Source organism: Citrus clementina, unplaced genomic scaffold (assembly GCF_000493195.1).
Source record: "Citrus clementina cultivar Clemenules unplaced genomic scaffold, Citrus_clementina_v1.0 scaffold_5, whole genome shotgun sequence".
Lineage (NCBI taxonomy): Eukaryota > Viridiplantae > Streptophyta > Magnoliopsida > Sapindales > Rutaceae > Citrus > Citrus x clementina.
This window is the reverse complement of record NW_006262201.1, coordinates 37,561,114-37,579,298: the sequence shown is the minus strand read 5'-3', so window position 1 is coordinate 37,579,298 and position 18,185 is coordinate 37,561,114. Positions and strand designations below refer to the sequence as shown.

At 36.9% G+C, this 18,185-nt stretch overlaps 2 protein-coding genes across 3 annotated transcripts; one reads left to right on the top strand and one right to left on the bottom strand.

The window, feature by feature from the left end:
- The first annotated feature begins 610 nt into the window (after positions 1-610).
- On the top strand, positions 611-11,006 carry LOC18041271 (protein CELLULOSE SYNTHASE INTERACTIVE 3). Of its 2 annotated transcripts, XM_024185056.1 has the most exons (9): positions 611-727; positions 810-902; positions 1,004-1,269; positions 1,678-1,777; positions 2,148-5,217; positions 6,320-8,864; positions 9,358-9,812; positions 10,016-10,132; positions 10,413-11,006. In XM_024185056.1, exons 4-9 carry the CDS (start codon positions 1,710-1,712, stop codon positions 10,572-10,574), a joined length of 6,417 nt encoding a protein of 2,138 aa, XP_024040824.1. In that variant the 5' UTR covers positions 611-727; positions 810-902; positions 1,004-1,269; positions 1,678-1,709; the 3' UTR covers positions 10,575-11,006. The 2 variants fall into 2 exon arrangements, with proteins under 2 accessions (XP_024040824.1, XP_006434239.2); XM_006434176.2 differs by lacking the exon at positions 810-902.
- Positions 11,007-11,301: 295 nt separating this feature from the next.
- On the bottom strand, positions 11,302-15,542 carry LOC18040255 (replication factor C subunit 3). Its single transcript, XM_006434174.2, has 9 exons — positions 15,087-15,542; positions 14,622-14,838; positions 13,966-14,045; positions 13,715-13,874; positions 12,883-12,964; positions 12,243-12,372; positions 12,082-12,145; positions 11,928-11,996; positions 11,302-11,646 (listed from the first exon to the last, which is right to left on the bottom strand). The coding sequence occupies exons 1-9, from the start codon at positions 15,277-15,279 to the stop codon at positions 11,547-11,549; spliced, it is 1,095 nt and encodes a 364-aa protein (XP_006434237.1). The 5' UTR covers positions 15,280-15,542; the 3' UTR covers positions 11,302-11,546.
- Between the last annotated feature and the right edge of the window lie 2,643 nt (positions 15,543-18,185).

Genomic DNA, 18,185 nt, shown 5'->3' with positions numbered 1-18,185 from the left:
TTTACAAAAAGAGGCGATAGCATAGAGGTCCGCAGCGTTTTATGTTTTCACAAATAAAGATAAAGTTTTCTATTTATATCAAATAGGTATCCAACTCAGTAACTTCTTTTAAAATAACCAAATTCCTTCCATAACATTCAATTGTAAGTTATTTAACTGTCAAAATGTAAAAAGCATGTGACTTAAAAATAAAGAAAAGCAATCTATATACATTTTGGAAAAAATCATTCTGATCATTTGAACATAAATTCGATTTATTGAGATTATAGGTATTTGATTTGAGATATAAAAAAATTATTTAGACAAAAAATTTATTGTTATTATTGGTAAATTGTAATTTAATTTAAAAAATTTTGCGGGTTATTAGTTATTTGTAGGATAATGAATATGTCTTTTTTAATAAGGGGCATATTTGTTTATTATCAACGGAAAAATTAAATTCGTAGTCCAATATTTGTAAAATTCAGGGAGTCTTCTATTATTCCGTCTTTACTTGTAAACGACAGAGTGAGACTGAGAGTGAGGGAGCAAAATAAATGGAAAATAAAATGAAAATTAAAAATGCACTAAAAAGTGAAAAACAGAAAACACGTAACAGAAAGAAAAGGAACCGAAAAGACCCAGAGTCTCTCTCTTCTCTCTCTCTCTCTCTCTGTGTCTGTGTTGATTTTGGCTTCTTCATTTACGCTCATTTGAGTTTCTTCAGTTCGGCCTCACTGAATTTCTGGTACTTCAATTTAACTTAATTTAATCTAATTTCACGTTATGAGATTAAATTTTTTGTTTATTTTTTCTTTTTCAAATGACAGCTTAAAGAGAAGGACATGTGTCTCTTTGTGATCTGATCTCCGTAGTTTCAATCACATTATTCATAAATCAAATTCCTTTTATTCTTACAGAGTGTATGAATTGAAGATCTACATGAAGCTTTTGTGTATTTGGCCAACTCTCTTTTATTTATTTATTTTTGTTTGATTTCTATTTGTTTGTTGTTTTGTGTCAGAGAAAGCGAGCGAGCGAGTGTTTGGTACGCGTTGTTGGGTTTGGAATTTTGATTGGGAGAGAAGCTGGTGCGGTTTGAGTGAGTGTGTAATCCGGTGACTGTAATCTGGTACTTTTTGAGCATAATTTCAGTTGGTTGACGTGGTGAAGATTGATTGGATGAGTAATGAAGTGAGGGTTGCTGGTGGTGAATTACCGATGTTCTTCAGACCAAGAAACCAGATTTTTAGTTGACAAGAAGGGGGACTTCTTGGCATTTGCATTTCGGTAAGTTTTTGATTTGATCTTCGTTAAAGTTATCATTTTTACGGTAATATTTGCTGGGTTGTTCCTTTTATGGAGAATTTGTCACCAATTCTACCGTTTTTTTTTTCCTTTTGTGAATGTTTTGGTTTTGCAATCTTGGATATTGCCTGATTTTTGGTTTGTGGAATCAAATTGAATTGTAGTTTTCTGTGTGTGGGTTTTAGAAATTGGGAATTTTTCCATATAATTGATATGCATTTGCAAGTACTTTGCAGAAGTGGTTTCTTATTCTATTCTGGTTTTCCGAAATTTAGCTTCCAGTGCGGGGTTGATGAGCATATTGATAATGGAGAATGTAAAAGTTGTTAATGGGGTTTACGACTATTTGTTTGCTTTTGATGTGATAAAATTGATTTGTTTTATTTGCAGACTGCCGAGGAGCTAGCTAAACTGGTGTATTCATGCAAATGTCAAAGTCTCCCTCCCCTGAACCTCAAGCGCACGGATTCTCATCTACTTCTCAACCTAGGTTACTACATTTTTTTTCTTTTACTTTTATATACTTTTTCATTTTATTTATTTTTCTAAATGTGGCAACTGGGCTGTTCTTTTCATACTTCTAGGAAATAAAACTGTCATATGAATAATAGAAATTTTAGTTTTCAAAATGAGTGAAGACTGTCATCTGAATTGAACTTTTAACTGTCAGTAAATTTTTTTTTTTTAAAAAAAAACAGCATCTTCATTATAATGTTACTCTGGTAAGTGGAGAACTATTCTCTCTCTCTCTCTCTCTCTATTTTCTTTTTCCCCTCCTTTTACTATAATAAATCTTATTGATGTTAGATAATCATTCTTTCTTGTTGCCTTAAATGCTTTGAATTTGCTGTTATACACAGGGAATCTAATGGAACATCAGCAATGGACGATCCAGAAAGTACGATGTCGACAGTTGCCAAGTTTCTCGAACAACTACATGCCAACATGTCTTCACCACAGGAGAGAGAGCTTATTACAATGCGCATACTAACAATTGCCAAAGCAAAGAAGGAGGCTAGACTACTTATTGGGTCTCATGCCCAAGCAATGCCGTTGTTCATATCCATTCTTAGGAGTGGAACCCCTTTGGCAAAAGTAAATGTTGCTGCAACTCTGAGTGTTTTATGCAAAGATGAAGACTTACGATTGAAGGTGCTTCTAGGTGGATGCATTCCACCGTTACTCTCGCTTTTGAAGTCCGAATCCACTGAGACAAGAAAGGCCGCAGCAGAGGCTCTATATGAAGTTTCCTCTGGTGGTCTTTCAGATGATCATGTTGGTATGAAGATATTTGTAACAGAAGGTGTAGTTCCCACCTTATGGGATCAGCTCAATCCAAAAAACAAGCAGGACAATGTGGTACAGGGTTTCGTTACAGGGGCTTTGAGAAATCTTTGTGGAGACAAGGATGGCTATTGGAGAGCGACACTTGAGGCTGGGGGAGTGGATATCATTGTTGGTCTACTGTCTTCTGATAATGCTGCTGCCCAGTCCAATGCAGCTTCTCTGTTAGCTCGTTTGATGTTGGCTTTTGGTGATAGCATCCCCACAGTAATAGATTCAGGAGCTGTCAAAGCTTTGGTCCAGCTCGTGGGTCAGAATAATGATATTTCTGTTCGTGCTAGTGCTGCTGATGCTTTGGAGGCACTTTCTTCAAAGTCAATTAAAGCCAAGAAGGCCATTGTGGCTGCTGATGGTGTTCCAGTTCTCATTGGAGCTATTGTTGCTCCTTCTAAAGAGTGTATGCAAGGTCAGCGTGGCCAGGCTCTGCAGGGACATGCCACTCGTGCTTTAGCAAACATTTATGGTGGAATGCCTGCTTTAGTAGTATATCTTGGTGAACTATCACAGTCTCCTCGCCTAGCTGCCCCAGTTGCTGATATAATAGGAGCACTTGCCTATGCTCTGATGGTCTTCGAGCAAAAATCTGGTGTTGATGACGAACCTTTTGATGCAAGACAGATAGAGGATATTTTAGTGATGCTATTAAAGCCTCATGATAATAAGCTGGTTCAAGAGCGTGTCCTTGAGGCTATGGCGAGCTTGTATGGCAACATCTTCCTTTCACAATGGGTCTGCCATGCAGAAGCAAAGAAGGTGCTTATAGGACTCATAACAATGGCTACTGCTGATGTGCGGGAGTATCTGATACTTTCTTTAACCAAATTATGCCGTCGGGAGGTTGGCATTTGGGAGGCCATTGGCAAGAGAGAAGGAATTCAGTTGCTGATATCATTGCTGGGTTTATCTAGTGAGCAGCATCAAGAATATGCTGTTCAGTTGATAGCAATCTTGACTGAACAGGTTGATGACAGCAAATGGGCTATTACTGCTGCCGGTGGAATTCCTCCATTGGTACAGCTGTTAGAAGCTGGATCTCAGAAGGCAAGGGAGGTTGCAGCTCATGTTCTGTGGATTTTGTGCTGTCACAGCGAAGACATTCGTGCATGTGTTGAAAGTGCCGGAGCTGTTCCGGCATTCTTATGGCTTCTAAAAAGTGGTGGACCGAAAGGTCAGGACGCCTCAGCTATGGCACTTACAAAGCTTATCCGAGCAGCTGATTCTGCCACAATTAATCAGTTACTCGCTTTGCTTCTAGGAGACTCACCAAGCTCAAAGGCCCATGTTATTAAAGTTCTGGGTCATGTGCTTACAATGGCATTACAAGAAGATCTTGTGCAGAAGGGATCTGCTGCCAATAAAGGGCTGAGATCCCTTGTCCAGGTTCTCAATTCATCCAATGAAGAAAACCAAGAGTATGCAGCTTCTGTACTAGCTGATCTATTCAGTATGAGACAAGATATCTGCGGTAGTCTTGCAACTGATGAGATTGTGAATCCATGTATGAGGCTTTTGACCAGCAATACTCAAATGGTTGCCACACAGTCAGCTCGAGCGCTGGGTGCTCTTTCTCGTCCAACAAAAACTAAAACTACAAACAAAATGTCATATATTGCAGAAGGGGATGTCAAGCCTTTGATTAAGTTGGCTAAAACTTCTTCTATTGATGCTGCTGAAACTGCAGTTGCTGCACTGGCCAATCTTCTCTCTGACCCCGACATTGCTGCAGAAGTGCTGGTAGAAGATGTTGTTTCAGCTTTGACAAGAGTTTTGGCTGAAGGGACTTCAGAAGGGAAGAAGAATGCATCACGAGCCCTTCATCAGTTACTTAAGCATTTTCCAGTTGGTGACGTACTCAAAGGAAATGCACAATGCCGCTTTGTTGTTCTTACGCTTGTTGATTCCTTAAATGCAATGGATATGAATGGGACTGATGTTGCTGACGCTTTAGAAGTAGTTGCACTTCTTGCAAGGACAAAGCAAGGCTTGAACTTCACTTATCCGCCATGGGCTGCCCTTGCTGAGGTTCCGTCGAGCATAGAGCCTCTTGTGTGCTGTCTAGCTGAGGGACCTCCTCCATTGCAAGATAAGGCAATAGAAATTTTGTCAAGGCTTTGTGGGGATCAACCAGCTGTTCTTGGTGATTTTTTGATAGCAAGATCAAGTTCCATTGGTGCTTTAGCTGATAGAATCATGCATTCATCCAGTCTTGAAGTGAGAGTTGGAGGGGCAGCATTACTCATATGTGCTGCAAAAGAGCACAAAAAACAATCAATGGATGCTCTTGATCTGTCAGGATATTTAAAACCTCTTATATATGCTTTAGTGGATATGATGAAGCAGAATTCTAGCTGTTCCTCTTTAGATATTGAAGTCAGAACTCCAAGAGGTTATATGGAAAGAACTGCATTTCAGGAAGCTGATGACTTCGATGTTCCTGATCCAGCGACTATCTTGGGGGGTACAGTAGCCTTGTGGTTGCTTTTAATAATTTCTTCCTTTCTTAGAAACAATAATGTCACTGTAATGGAAGCTGGTGCGCTTGAGGCTCTCTCTGACAAACTTGCTAGTTATACTTCTAATCCACAGGTATATGACCTATTTAGCCTTCCAAATTGTTGAGAACTCTCTCTCTCTCTCTCTCTCTCAGAGGCACATATACACCCCCCCCCCCCCTCTGTCTGCTGCATGCATATCTAGAGTCTAAATCAAGAAATTTCATTGGTAATTGCTCTTGTAGTTGTCATTTCCTCTTTACAACAGTTGTATACCTTGTCTAGTTGGAACCCCTCCTTGCAGCTGGGATATTAGAGACACTAGTCCTATGATGTTAGCAATAAATTATTTATTTAGCTAATATAATTATATAAATTTAACTGTTTGGGTTGTGGTGATTTAGGGGCTTCAGACAATAGTTAAGACAGATAAAAATGGCAAAGGCAGAACTTTGGGGAATGTTTATTCAGCTAATATTGTCGTTTGGCTCTTTAAACTTCAGCTTCCTACAGGAGTACAAGTTGCATTTTGAGTGCCTTTTATTCAACCTTCTCAGGGCATAGTGTAAAATGCCTCAGGGAAAACAATATTGAAAATGTTACTTTTTTCATGTGGAGAATTTATATCTGCCACGCTATATGCAGCAAGTTGATGACTGCAGATGAATCATAGAATGCGTGAAGATGAGAGAGAACAGAATTAGTGACCAATTGGATATGGGACTTGCTTGCAATTTAATTCTGATATTGTGGACTTTTGGAACCAAGACTGTTACTAATTCAGTTATGCTCTAACGAATTAGGTCAAAATATGAAATTTTGAGGATTGCTGAAAAGAGCTATAGAAATGCCCGTGTTTTAAGTTGTCTTATTATGCTTACATCTAGTTTCTATTTGGATTTCCTAGTCCAAATCTGATTGCATCACACACCAATATAAGATTCAGAAACTGTTTACGACTGGGAGGACCAATAGCGAATAGCCTACGTAAAACTACATGAAAGCTGTCTTTTTTCAAGGGTGTTATTTCCTTCTTTCCCATTTCTGACTGCTTAGGAACCCCTGGTGTAATTATCTGGGTTTCATCCCTTTATCTTTCATGTAGCTTGTGTCTCATAGATGGTATTGTGAATGTTTGGGGTGTAAAACTCATCCAATTATGACCGATAGCTAAGCCAGAACTTGTGACTTTGCAGGCTGAATTTGAAGATACTGAGGGTATTTGGATTAGTGCCTTGTTCCTGGCCATTTTGTTTCAAGATGCAAATATTGTTCTGTCTCCTGCAACTATGCGCATCATACCTGCACTTGCTCTTCTGCTGAGATCTGATGAAGTGATTGATAGATTTTTCGCTGCACAGGCAATGGCTAGTCTTGTTTGTAGTGGAAGTAAGGGAATAATTCTTGCTATTGCAAATTCAGGTGCTGTTGCTGGGTTGATAACACTAATCGGTCACATAGAATCTGATACGCCAAATCTTGTAGCTTTATCAGAAGAATTTTTCTTGGTGAGATATCCTGATGAAGTTGTTTTGGAAAAACTTTTTGAAATCGAGGATGTAAGAGTTGGCTCTACTGCACGCAAATCTATTCCTCTGTTAGTGGATATCTTGAGACCAATACCAGATAGGCCAGGTGCCCCTCCTGTTGCTGTTCGACTCTTAACCCAGATTGTCGATGGTAGTGATACAAATAAATTAATCATGGCTGAAGCCGGAGGTCTGGATGCTTTAACGAAATACCTGTCCTTGAGCCCTCAAGACTCAACAGAAGCCACCATAACAGAATTATTTAGAATATTGTTTAGCAATCCTGATCTTATTCGATATGAAGCATCACTTAGTTCCTTGAACCAACTCATAGCTGTTCTACATCTGGGATCAAGAGGTGCTAGACTTAGTGCCGCAAGGGCCCTCCATCAACTTTTTGATGCCGAGAACATTAAAGATTCTGACTTAGCCGGGCAGGCCGTTCCACCATTGGTTGATATGCTTACTGCTGCATCAGAGTGTGAGCTAGAGGTTGCTCTTGTTGCTTTGGTTAAGTTGACATCAGGAAATACTTCAAAAGCATGTTTATTGACTGATATAGATGGAAATCTACTTGAAAGTCTATACAAAATATTATCATCCAATTCCTCCTTGGAATTGAAGAGAAATGCTGCAGAACTTTGTTTCATTATGTTTGGTAATGCTAAGATCATCGCAAATCCAATTGCTTCTGAATGCATACAACCCCTTATATCACTCATGCAGTCTGATTTAAGTATTGTTGTGGAATCTGCGGTTTGTGCTTTTGAGAGATTATTGGATGACGAGCAACAGGTTGAGCTTGTAGAAGGTTATGATGTGGTAGATCTCCTTGTTCGCTTGGTGTCTGGGACAAACCATCGACTTGTTGAAGCTACTGTGTGTGCTCTTATAAAGTTGGGGAAAGACCGGACCCCGCGCAAATTGCAGATGGTTAAAGCTGGTATTATTGACAATTGTCTTGACCTTCTTCCTGTTGCACCCAGTGCATTGTGCTCTACCATTGCTGAACTATTCCGCATTTTGACGAATAGCAGTGCAATTGCTAGGAGCTCTGATGCTGCAAAGATAGTAGAACCACTTTTCATGGTTTTACTTCAACCAGACTTCAGTCTGTGGGGACAGCACAGCGCTTTGCAAGCGCTCGTGAATATTTTAGAAAAACCACAGAGCCTTGTAACTTTAAAGCTTACTCCAAGCCAAGTCATTGAGCCTTTACTATCATTTTTGGAATCTCCATCTCATGCTATCCAACAGCTTGGCACAGAATTGTTGACTCATCTACTTGCACAGGAGCATTTCCAGCAGGACATCACCACAAAAAATGCAGTTGTCCCACTTGTGCAGCTTGCTGGAATTGGAATATTGAACCTACAGCAAACAGCAGTAAAAGCATTGGAAAAGATCTCCACAAGCTGGCCGAAAGCAGTTGCTGATGCTGGAGGTATTTTTGAGATTGCAAAAGTTATTATTCAAGATGATCCTCAACCGCCTCATTCATTGTGGGAATCAGCTGCCTTGGTGCTCTCCAATGTTCTGCGTTTCAACACTGAATATTATTTTAAAGTTCCAGTTGTGGTTCTGGTCAAAATGTTGCACTCAACACTGGAGAGCACCATCACTGTGGCTCTTAACGCTTTACTCATTCATGAAAGGACTGATGCTTCAAGCGCTGAACAGATGACTCAAGCTGGTGTCATAGATGCTTTGTTGGATTTACTAAGATCCCATCAGTGTGAAGAAACTTCAGGAAGGTTGCTTGAAGCTTTGTTTAACAATGGGAGGATACGGCAGATGAAGGTATCCAAGTATGCAATTGCACCTTTATCACAGTATCTGTTAGACCCCCAAACCAGATCAGAGTCTGGCAAGCTTCTTGCAGCCCTTGCCCTCGGGGACCTCTCTCAGCATGAAGGACTAGCTAGAGCCAGTGCTTCAGTTTCTGCATGTCGTGCACTGATAAGCTTGCTAGAGGATCAATCAACAGATGAAATGAAAATGGTTGCAATTTGTGCATTGCAGAACTTTGTTATGTGCAGTAGAACTAATAGGAGAGCTGTTGCAGAAGCTGGTGGCATATTAGTTGTTCAAGAGCTATTATTGTCTACCAATGCAGAAGTAGCTGGACAGGCAGCATTGCTAACCAAATTTTTATTTTCCAATCACACACTCCAAGAGTATGTTTCAAATGAGCTTATCAGATCTTTGACAGGTAAGTTACATTTTACTTCTTAGTAAAAAGAGGATGAATTCTATTAATATTAGACCCCCTCTTTACCCCCATATTGCTTAAAGTTAGGGTTTCTAGTTGAATCCTCTTTATCACATATTTTTAAATTTTCACTTAACACCTAAAAAACGTCAACTCTGCCTTGTTTTTCGGTTTTTATTATTGTTGGAGTTAACTTGTAAGAAATTAGCCATTGTCAATCAGTCATAAGTCTTGCAATGTCCAAACAGATACCTCAAAAAGTGAACCATTTTCCCATTAACTGTAAGGTAAATTATATTTCCTACCACAAAATCATGTTGAGACGGCTTGCTGCAGAACAGTAGACACCTTGGCAATCTTAAACTTACTTTTTGTTTGTTGTTGTACTAATATTTTTCTATTCTGTATATCTTCTGGTAGTGGTGATTATCACTTGTTTTGAAGCTCCTTTTTGCCATCTAAATAATGAAACTGCAAATGCTTTTTTGAGCAGCTGCACTAGAGAGAGAGTTGTGGTCCACTGCAACAATTAATGAAGAGGTTTTGAGGACCTTACATGTGATATTTATGAACTTTCCTAAACTTCATACTTCTGAAGCAGCCACTCTATGTATCCCGCATTTGGTTGGAGCACTCAAGTCTGGCAGTGAGGCTGCTCAGGGGTCTGTGTTAGATACACTATGCTTGTTAAGAAATTCTTGGTCGACTATGCCAATAGATGTTGCAAAGTCTCAAGCCATGATTGCCGCTGAAGCAATTCCTATTCTGCAAATGCTCATGAAAACTTGCCCACCAAGTTTCCATGAGAGAGCGGACAGCTTGCTGCACTGCTTACCTGGGTGTTTGACCGTTACCATTAAGCGTGGCAACAACCTAAAGCAGACAATGGGAACCACTAATGCATTTTGCCGATTGACAATAGGCAATGGTCCTCCACGGCAAACCAAGGTAATATTCACAATCTTCATAATCTGAAATTCATATTCTTGCAAATCTTCATAAAATGCCTTGATTCTACATTGAAGGAGGTGGCTTAATCCAACAAGGTTTCAAGACCAATTGCCGTGTAAATTGCTGATTGTATATAAATTTTTGAAGTACTGATTTGCTACTGTGTTTCTTATTAATAAACCATGTTGTATTATTATTAGGTTGTGAGCCACAGTATTTCTCCAGAGTGGAAAGAAGGATTTACATGGGCCTTTGATGTACCTCCAAAAGGACAAAAACTCCACATCATATGCAAAAGCAAAAATACTTTTGGAAAGGTAATTAGATATCCAAATCTAAGCTTTAAGCACTTTTGTTGCATTCAACAAGGCTGTTCATTCAATTGTTGCAATCAATAGTCTGGTGTTAATCACTGATTCACTGTTCCAAGAGCAAATATACCCATTATATCGGAAATAGTTAAAATGTCAATTACAGGAAAAGTGTTGCTTTTCTTTTTTTTACCCCCTCGTGTCATTGCTTATTTATTGGTAGAGTACATGCCCTGCATAATGTTCGCACTTTCTAGTGCTAATTGTGATAGTGGTTCTCTTTCAGTCAACGCTTGGGAAAGTTACAATCCAAATTGACAAAGTTGTTACGGAAGGTGTATACAGTGGTTTGTTCAACCTAAATCATGACAACAACAAAGACAGCTCCTCCAGAACGCTTGAAATTGAGATTATCTGGTCCAACCGGATATCAGATGAAAGCATATAAGAAAAATTGTAAGATAATTTTTGTCCATGCATGGGAGTGAAGTATTGACAAAGCTGACTGAAGAAGTATGAACAGTTAACCCTTTGATGGGAAGCAAACTTGCTTGTAAGTATTTATATCTTACAAAGGTCCAGTTTTGTAATGTCTGCTGAAGATTATGTTGCTTAAGATGTAAAGTTAAAAAATAAAAAAAGCGAAAAAAAAAGTTTGTCATGGAGTTAAAGAGTCCAAAGGAGTTCCCACGGTAGGGATTATGAAAGATGTGTAGAAGATTTTGTACAGGTCAGAATGAGTCTGTAGGTATTTAGCAAAAACACTAGTAAAAAGATGGCGTTTTGAGAAAATTATGAAATTGGGGTTTTGGCACTAAGTGCTGCCTTTGTATTGCTTCGTGTGCCTGTATTTTACAATATATTTACACAAAAGTTTCACAAAATTAAAGATGCTGTTGCTTGTTTTGCAATTGTTATTGCCAAAATTTGTCATGTTTGTACAAGCATATTACTTGTAGGCTATTTTGTTGCCATGCAAGCATTTTTAAAAAGATGATGCGCATGGTGGAGCGCTGTGAATTGCGAAGAAATAAGGACGATTTGTTGCATCTAATAACCTTTTCCCCAAAACACTAGAATTTTGAGACTGATTCAGCGTTGCGAATAAAGATCAGACTTCTTATGTGCAAATTTCAGCATCGTGGCCAAACAAGTGCGGAGGAGAAATCTCTATCTGGAAAAGGAAGCTGGACAAGTATATAATAAATACACAATCTGATCTTAAAACCCTCTACAAATATATGGCCAGACATACAACTTTACATTCTTCAACGATTCCCGGCTTCTGTAGTGTTTTAATGGTCTCGAACTGAAATAAAAAAATAGACACAAGTACATCCTGGGAAACCATTCATTGGTGAATTGTTGGAAATCAAGAGTGAAATGGTGACGGATATATGTCCAGACTAGATAAAGACATCTATTTTGCAGCAGCAACAATAGCAGATCGAGCTTGCGTGAAAGTAGAAATGATTGATCCAAGCTGTAACTTATCATTGCATCCAAAACTCAACCTATACCTGCAAATTGTGAACACAATACAATCAATGAGACTCAAACCTTTATTATATACAGCCATTTAATTAACAACTACAAAAAGGTTCGAAAGCCCACAGACTGAGAGAAAAATTATTTTCCATCCTGACAGGATACGTCATTACATAATCTTGTGGCAATTTACTGTATCACTGATACTTGAATCTAATTACATTATATTCTGGAGTGAGACAAATAATTTTCATATCTATCTCGTTACAACAAACAGTAAAGCATGGCAAACTAGTAGGAGATGGATACTCACTCTATGTCAGCCAAATCATTCATTAGCCGGACTCGAACATCCGATGGCATCTTAATCTTAAAAACAAACCTGCAGAAAAAGGCTACTGAGATGAGATCACAGAATTAAAATTACGCCTAGAAGTTTACATCTTATACAATAAAATGTACTTTACATTGTCACTTCCCTCACAATATCTACCAACGCCAATCCTTTCCTCATTTTCATTTCAGATATTCCTACAGAAAGGTATAAGTGGGAAAATAAGGAAGACATGTTACTACAGCAGCAAAACAAATAACACCAATCGGATAATAAACGAAAGATTTTGAATACGCTTGAAACTATCCGCAAATGATTCGTTCAGAAGCCAGTAAGATATTTGCTCAATGTCCTTGGGCAAAGGGTTTCCAGTGCACAAGTATACAGCTTCTTCTGTAATTTGCTGAGACGCCATATGTGTTGACTGCATTTATAAAAATAAAATCCTAAATTGATTTTGTCTCCATCAACAAAAAGATGAATAAACAGATAGGCAGCAGGATCTTAATGCATGTGTGGATAGTTAAACGTGTCTATATTGTAAACTATAAGCTGCCTGTAAGATGACAGATAAGCCAGAGAGACTAAAATGGCCCATAGGATTCAGTAAGAGTATACAACAGCAGCATAAGAGAAGTAACAACCATGTCAAGACTGCATCAGCATAAAATTAGACTTTCTATGGGCCTCACTAACCCCACTAAAGAAAGAACGAGGGAAGTAATCGTCAGTAATCATGATTCAAAGTGTGTAAGCTCTTGCTTTACAGTGACAGGGATTTTACCACAATAACATCATATATGCCAAAAAAAAAAAAAAGGCCCACATATAACATTTTACTCTTAATTTGATATGGTTACTGCTGTTAGAATTGCAATAACACTACTCAATATAAATATCCCTAACGACATAACTAAACTTAAGGATCTTAAACCTGCAAAATGTTCAAGGCCTTTCTCATATCACCATTGCAAAGCCGTACAAGCGCTGCCAAGCCACCCTCGGTTACATCAAGGCTGGTCAAAAAAAAAAAAATTTCATTAGATCAAATCATAGCACAAGTTTATGTTACATTGTCCAATCAAAAAAACCTGCAACCATACGGACACTTACTGAAGCATATAACTTCTTTATACCATCATAGTATTGCAGAGAAACCGAATATTTAATTTTTTTTAAAAAAAAGAATTAATATCCTTTCGCTTCAATAGTATTATAAACACATACAAGAATGCTAGATAAGTGAGTCCTAAAAATCCTCGGTCCACCACTCCATCAGTAATTCTTTTCAAATCAAGTCAAATCATGCTCTTGAATTCGTGAACTAGATAGGGAAGGTCAAGTGTTAAAAGAAAACAAACCTTCAAGCATTTTACAAACCCATAATTAATAAGTACAATCAAAGCAATAGTAATACTTACCTTATATGCTCTAAGGGAAATAATTTGGAAAAAGAAGTACACTTTTGTTATCTAATTATTGTCACACTGCCTCGATGACGAATATACAATATGCAACAATATGATTTACAAAAGTATTTGTACAAAAGAGACTTAAGAATGGTCAGAAAATTACAATTCAAACTTTAAAGAACAATGAACTCTGGATGAATTCATGCAGAATCAAGAATAATGTAACAGATAATCCACACCATCCAGTTTTCTAATAAATAACAACAAAATGAAACGATACATAAATCAAATGGGAAAAATAAATGAAAAGATACCTAAATCAAATGGAAAAATAGAGAGAGAAGAAATACTTACCCTTCAGCCTCTATTACATGTTTGAGACGCTCAGTCACATGAACAGGTTCAAGAGGAGCAAATCGGAATCTGGTACATCTAGACTGCAGTGCTGGAATAATCTTGTTGACCTGATTACAGATAAGCGCAAACCTAGTGTTCTTCGTGTATTTCTCAATCACTATACAGAACACACACGCCAGAAAGCAGGATGTCAGAAACTTAACTAGGAGACAGAAAACGTAATATAGTGGACGAGAAGGAGTTCTTACCTCTACGCAAGGCAAACTGAGCATCCTTTGTCATGGCATCAGCCTCATCAAGCAAGACCAGCTTGACTGATGCCTTTACACTGTAAAGACAAAACTCTTTTAGTAATCAGCAATTGCTGTAAAGCCAAGATCAGGGTATTACTTTGAGAGATATTATGTGAGCAGAGACATATTCATTGAGTGACAAAAATGCATGTTTAGCATCAATAAGCTATCCCCATATCCAAGGCATTTATAGAAAGGAAATAACAATCTATTCTCATCTTTGGCAGTGTTGAAAAGTCAAGATGTTGATAAGGAGTAAAATAGTAAAATAAATTGTAGTAGTGAGTAACCCAATTCGGGATAGTTGATTAGAACCAATGAATCCTCAACCAAAGTCATAGAATGTTTAGGAACCATTCAAAGTTTCCCAGTTTAGTTACTAAGGAGAAAATCTCACAAAACTTGTCCCACATAGTGGAAATTGTAATGCCCATTCCGCCTAAGTTAGCTGTTATAGAAAATTGGCATATTCTAAATTCAAGACATGCATCAGAAAATTGACTATTCTCAACAATTGTATAACGATGTATTTCAACAACTAGAATCACACACACACACATATCATAATAATACAAATGCCGCAAATCATGTGCGGATAGCAATTAGTTTACCCAAATGAGAAGCTTTGAGTGCTAGCAAAATCTTGGATCTGTTGCCGCACAACGTCAATTCCTCTATCATCAGACGCATTCAGCTCCAGAATCATATTGTGATATTGTGCTCCATAAAGCTTCCGTGCAACAGCAAGAATGGTAGATGTTTTGCCTGTGCCGGGAGGACCATACAGCAGAAGATGGGGCAGTCTGTTCTCGCTAGTCAACCTATCAACTATTTAACCGCATTAAAAACAAACAAAAAGTGTATCAGAAAAATGTGATTCTTCATTCGATTGCTACCAGCCATTGGATACGAAAACCATTGCATCCAACAATGTGTTAAAACTCAAACCGTGCAATATTTTCCGTATCTGGATTTTATTTTCTTGCAATATCTCCAGAAACAAACAGGAAATTAGAAGAAACAGTCAGGGAATGTAAACCCTAGAAAATAGATAATAGAGTTTAAAAAAAAATTACTGGTATCAACAATGTCGCGATGAGCGGCCACGTCAGCGAGGGACTGAGGTCGGTACTTTTCGACCCAAGGAGAGGCTTTAATGTCGGGTGGCGTGCCTGAAACGATGACGTTTTTCCCGTTGTCTTTTGGTTTCAAGTTCTGGTTCTCGTCTTCGTCGAAGTCCATAAGCGACACCGTTTCCGCTTCCGCCATTTTGTTTGCTGGCCTCGCTCTCTCTTGCTCTCTCTCTCTGTCTCTCTCACTCTCACACCCGCCTTTCGCTGCTCGATTCACAGTTGAGGGTACGCTCACTGCCACTGCAGGGAGTGTGGAAGCTTGGGCCGTGTTTTTTTTTTTGGGTTGTGTGACGGCGCCAATGCCCAATCAGGTTCTACGGGCGGATCGGGCGGCAATTTTCGGGTTTCCAAAACCGGGCCGGATTAAAGGGCTTGAAAATTGCCCTTGTTTTTAATTTTTTTTCTCTTTTTCAATGATTTTGATACTTGAATAATTCACTCATTAATAACTATTGAGGTTTATTAATCTATCAAATAATCAAATGTTTACAATGAGTTTGTAGCCCATTTATAACTCATGCGTTGAATAATTTTGGGAGCATGAGTTTCAGACTCGACTTTCCTTTAATAGGGATTTATTTGACTCTCAACTTTATGAGTATAATAGATTTCCCTCCCATGTTAAAGTGAGGGTTATTGTTCAAGTAGTGCCATATTAAAATTATAAAAAAAATTATAAAACAGAGTCCCAATTAATGTCTGATTGTAAAATATCAGTAGAGATCTGATTGTAATATATTATTATATAAAAATAATAATCAACTTTTTAATATGTCAAATTCTTTGTTCTAATAGATGAAGATTGCTTCACTTGACATTACAAATATTGCGATTTGAAAAGTGTCGTGTTATTTTTTTTTTCATATGGTCAAAATTCCGTATTTATATATTTTATTCTAAATAACGAAATCTATATCTTGTATTTCAAAACTTGTGTAATTGAAAAAAAATTAGAATACATAGTGGTAGATAATCTACACCTAAACTTGACTTGAACGTGTGTTTGATTTCCATTTGAAAAAAAAAATGATTAATGCTTAACTTCAAATGTCTAGATATGAAATTTATTGTCATTTGATATGTCAATCATCTATTGATAGTATGTGAGAGATAATTGCTTCACATGCCCTATAAAACTTTCAAGATTATTTAAATACACGAAAAACATAATTTTAGGACATTTTCATGGATACTCTAAAAATAAACATGAATTTACCAAAATATCCTTAACTCAAAATAGACATGTATTACATGATTATTGTAACATGACTTATTTTGTTTTAGATATGACTAAGATCACTTATTTTGCTTTGGGTCTCTCGTGACTCATAACATTATGAATAACAAAGTATTTAATTATGTTTTTTCTTTCTTTCCTTTTTTTGGGGAGTGAAATTTACTGAGTTGATTATTTATGTAATTATCACTTGATCATGTAATATAGGACATTTAGTCGTGTAATACATGACTTCAAAATGAAAAACAAAGTTTTTTAACTCTATATCGTCATTGCTTTTAATTGCAATAAGTGGCATTTGATCAAACATCTTAAACTTAAATTTCATTGTGATTTTACATTTTGAAAAAGTCAACGTCAATGACTCGAGATACCTTGTCCACCAATTTTGAATATGTTGTTGATTGTGATACTATTGTTCTTCTAGCTTTAAAACATTTGAACTCATACTCGTCATTTTGTTCAATTCATTGTCCATTGAATATATGTCAAATATGTCAAACAATAACATCAAATATTCAAATTTAATATATAAATAATTATACGACCTACATGACGTACAAGACCATATTAATTTCATGACCTACATGATTTACACAACCTACACTACTACTCGTGTAAGTCACGCCACCACATTCCATGTATTATACGACTTCGAAATCAATATACGGTATTACGTGTAATTCGTAACATTTTCACCTTAATGTATATTTAGTAGGTACATCTTCCTAAAAAAATGTAATTAAACAACATAGATTGTATATATTTTGACAACATGTAGGGAAAATAGTGAAAAGAATAGAACATTATAAAAGGGAGAAAAATATCTATATACTCACTTTTTATAAGAAAAATGTAAAATTTAAAGACCCAACAATATTAATATATCTTCTTGGGTTATTTAACGAGTAATGTACCATCTTTCAATTAAAAAAGTATGAATGTTGAATATGTGAATAAGTAATTTATATTTAGTTGAGAGGTTTTGAAGGATGATTTCAGTGTAAGAAAATAATGAAAGAGTAGTTCATTTGATATCCTTACTAAGGATATTTTAGCTATCCATGTAAAACAAAAAATGGAGGCGTATTTAAATAATTTATAAACTGTTGAAGGGTATTTTATTAAAACTCCATTATTTAATGATCACATTGTTAGTGATACAAAAAAAAATCAACTATTATTTAACATGTGGTAGTCTTTAATTAGTAACAATATATTATTTGAGATATAAATTTTATGTCCAAACGTTCTAGTTGACACCCAGACCACCATTGCTCGGATGCCTCTACAGCCCAAGTTTATACCTCTAGCCCAACAACATGATTCTAAGTTACATTAATTTCCCACCCAAGGATATTGACAAGAGTACGCTATTGACCTATTGGGACTTTTTCATTAATAGACGTCACTGTGTTTTGTTATGAACAAAAATTCTTCGTAGAACTTTAAATTTTCAGTAATTAGACCTATAAGGAAAGAGATCGAGCTCAAGTGGTTGCCGTCATTGGACTTCAAATGGGAAAAGAATTTTTGAGTAAGATCAAGCGGAGAAGAGATGGTATTTGAAATACATCAAGGAAAATGGTTTTATTTTTATATTTTTAATAATATTTTTGCAGGCAATTTTGTAATAAAATACAAAAACTGGTAGTTCATTGATATTTTGTAAAATGTAAGAAATTTCATGCCTGTCCTGAGACATTTGCATAGTCTCTTCCTAATATGTAAATATATATACTATATAGCTCGGTACTTTTGCCCAATTGTCGTTACCATGTTTAGCATAAATTAGCAAGAATATT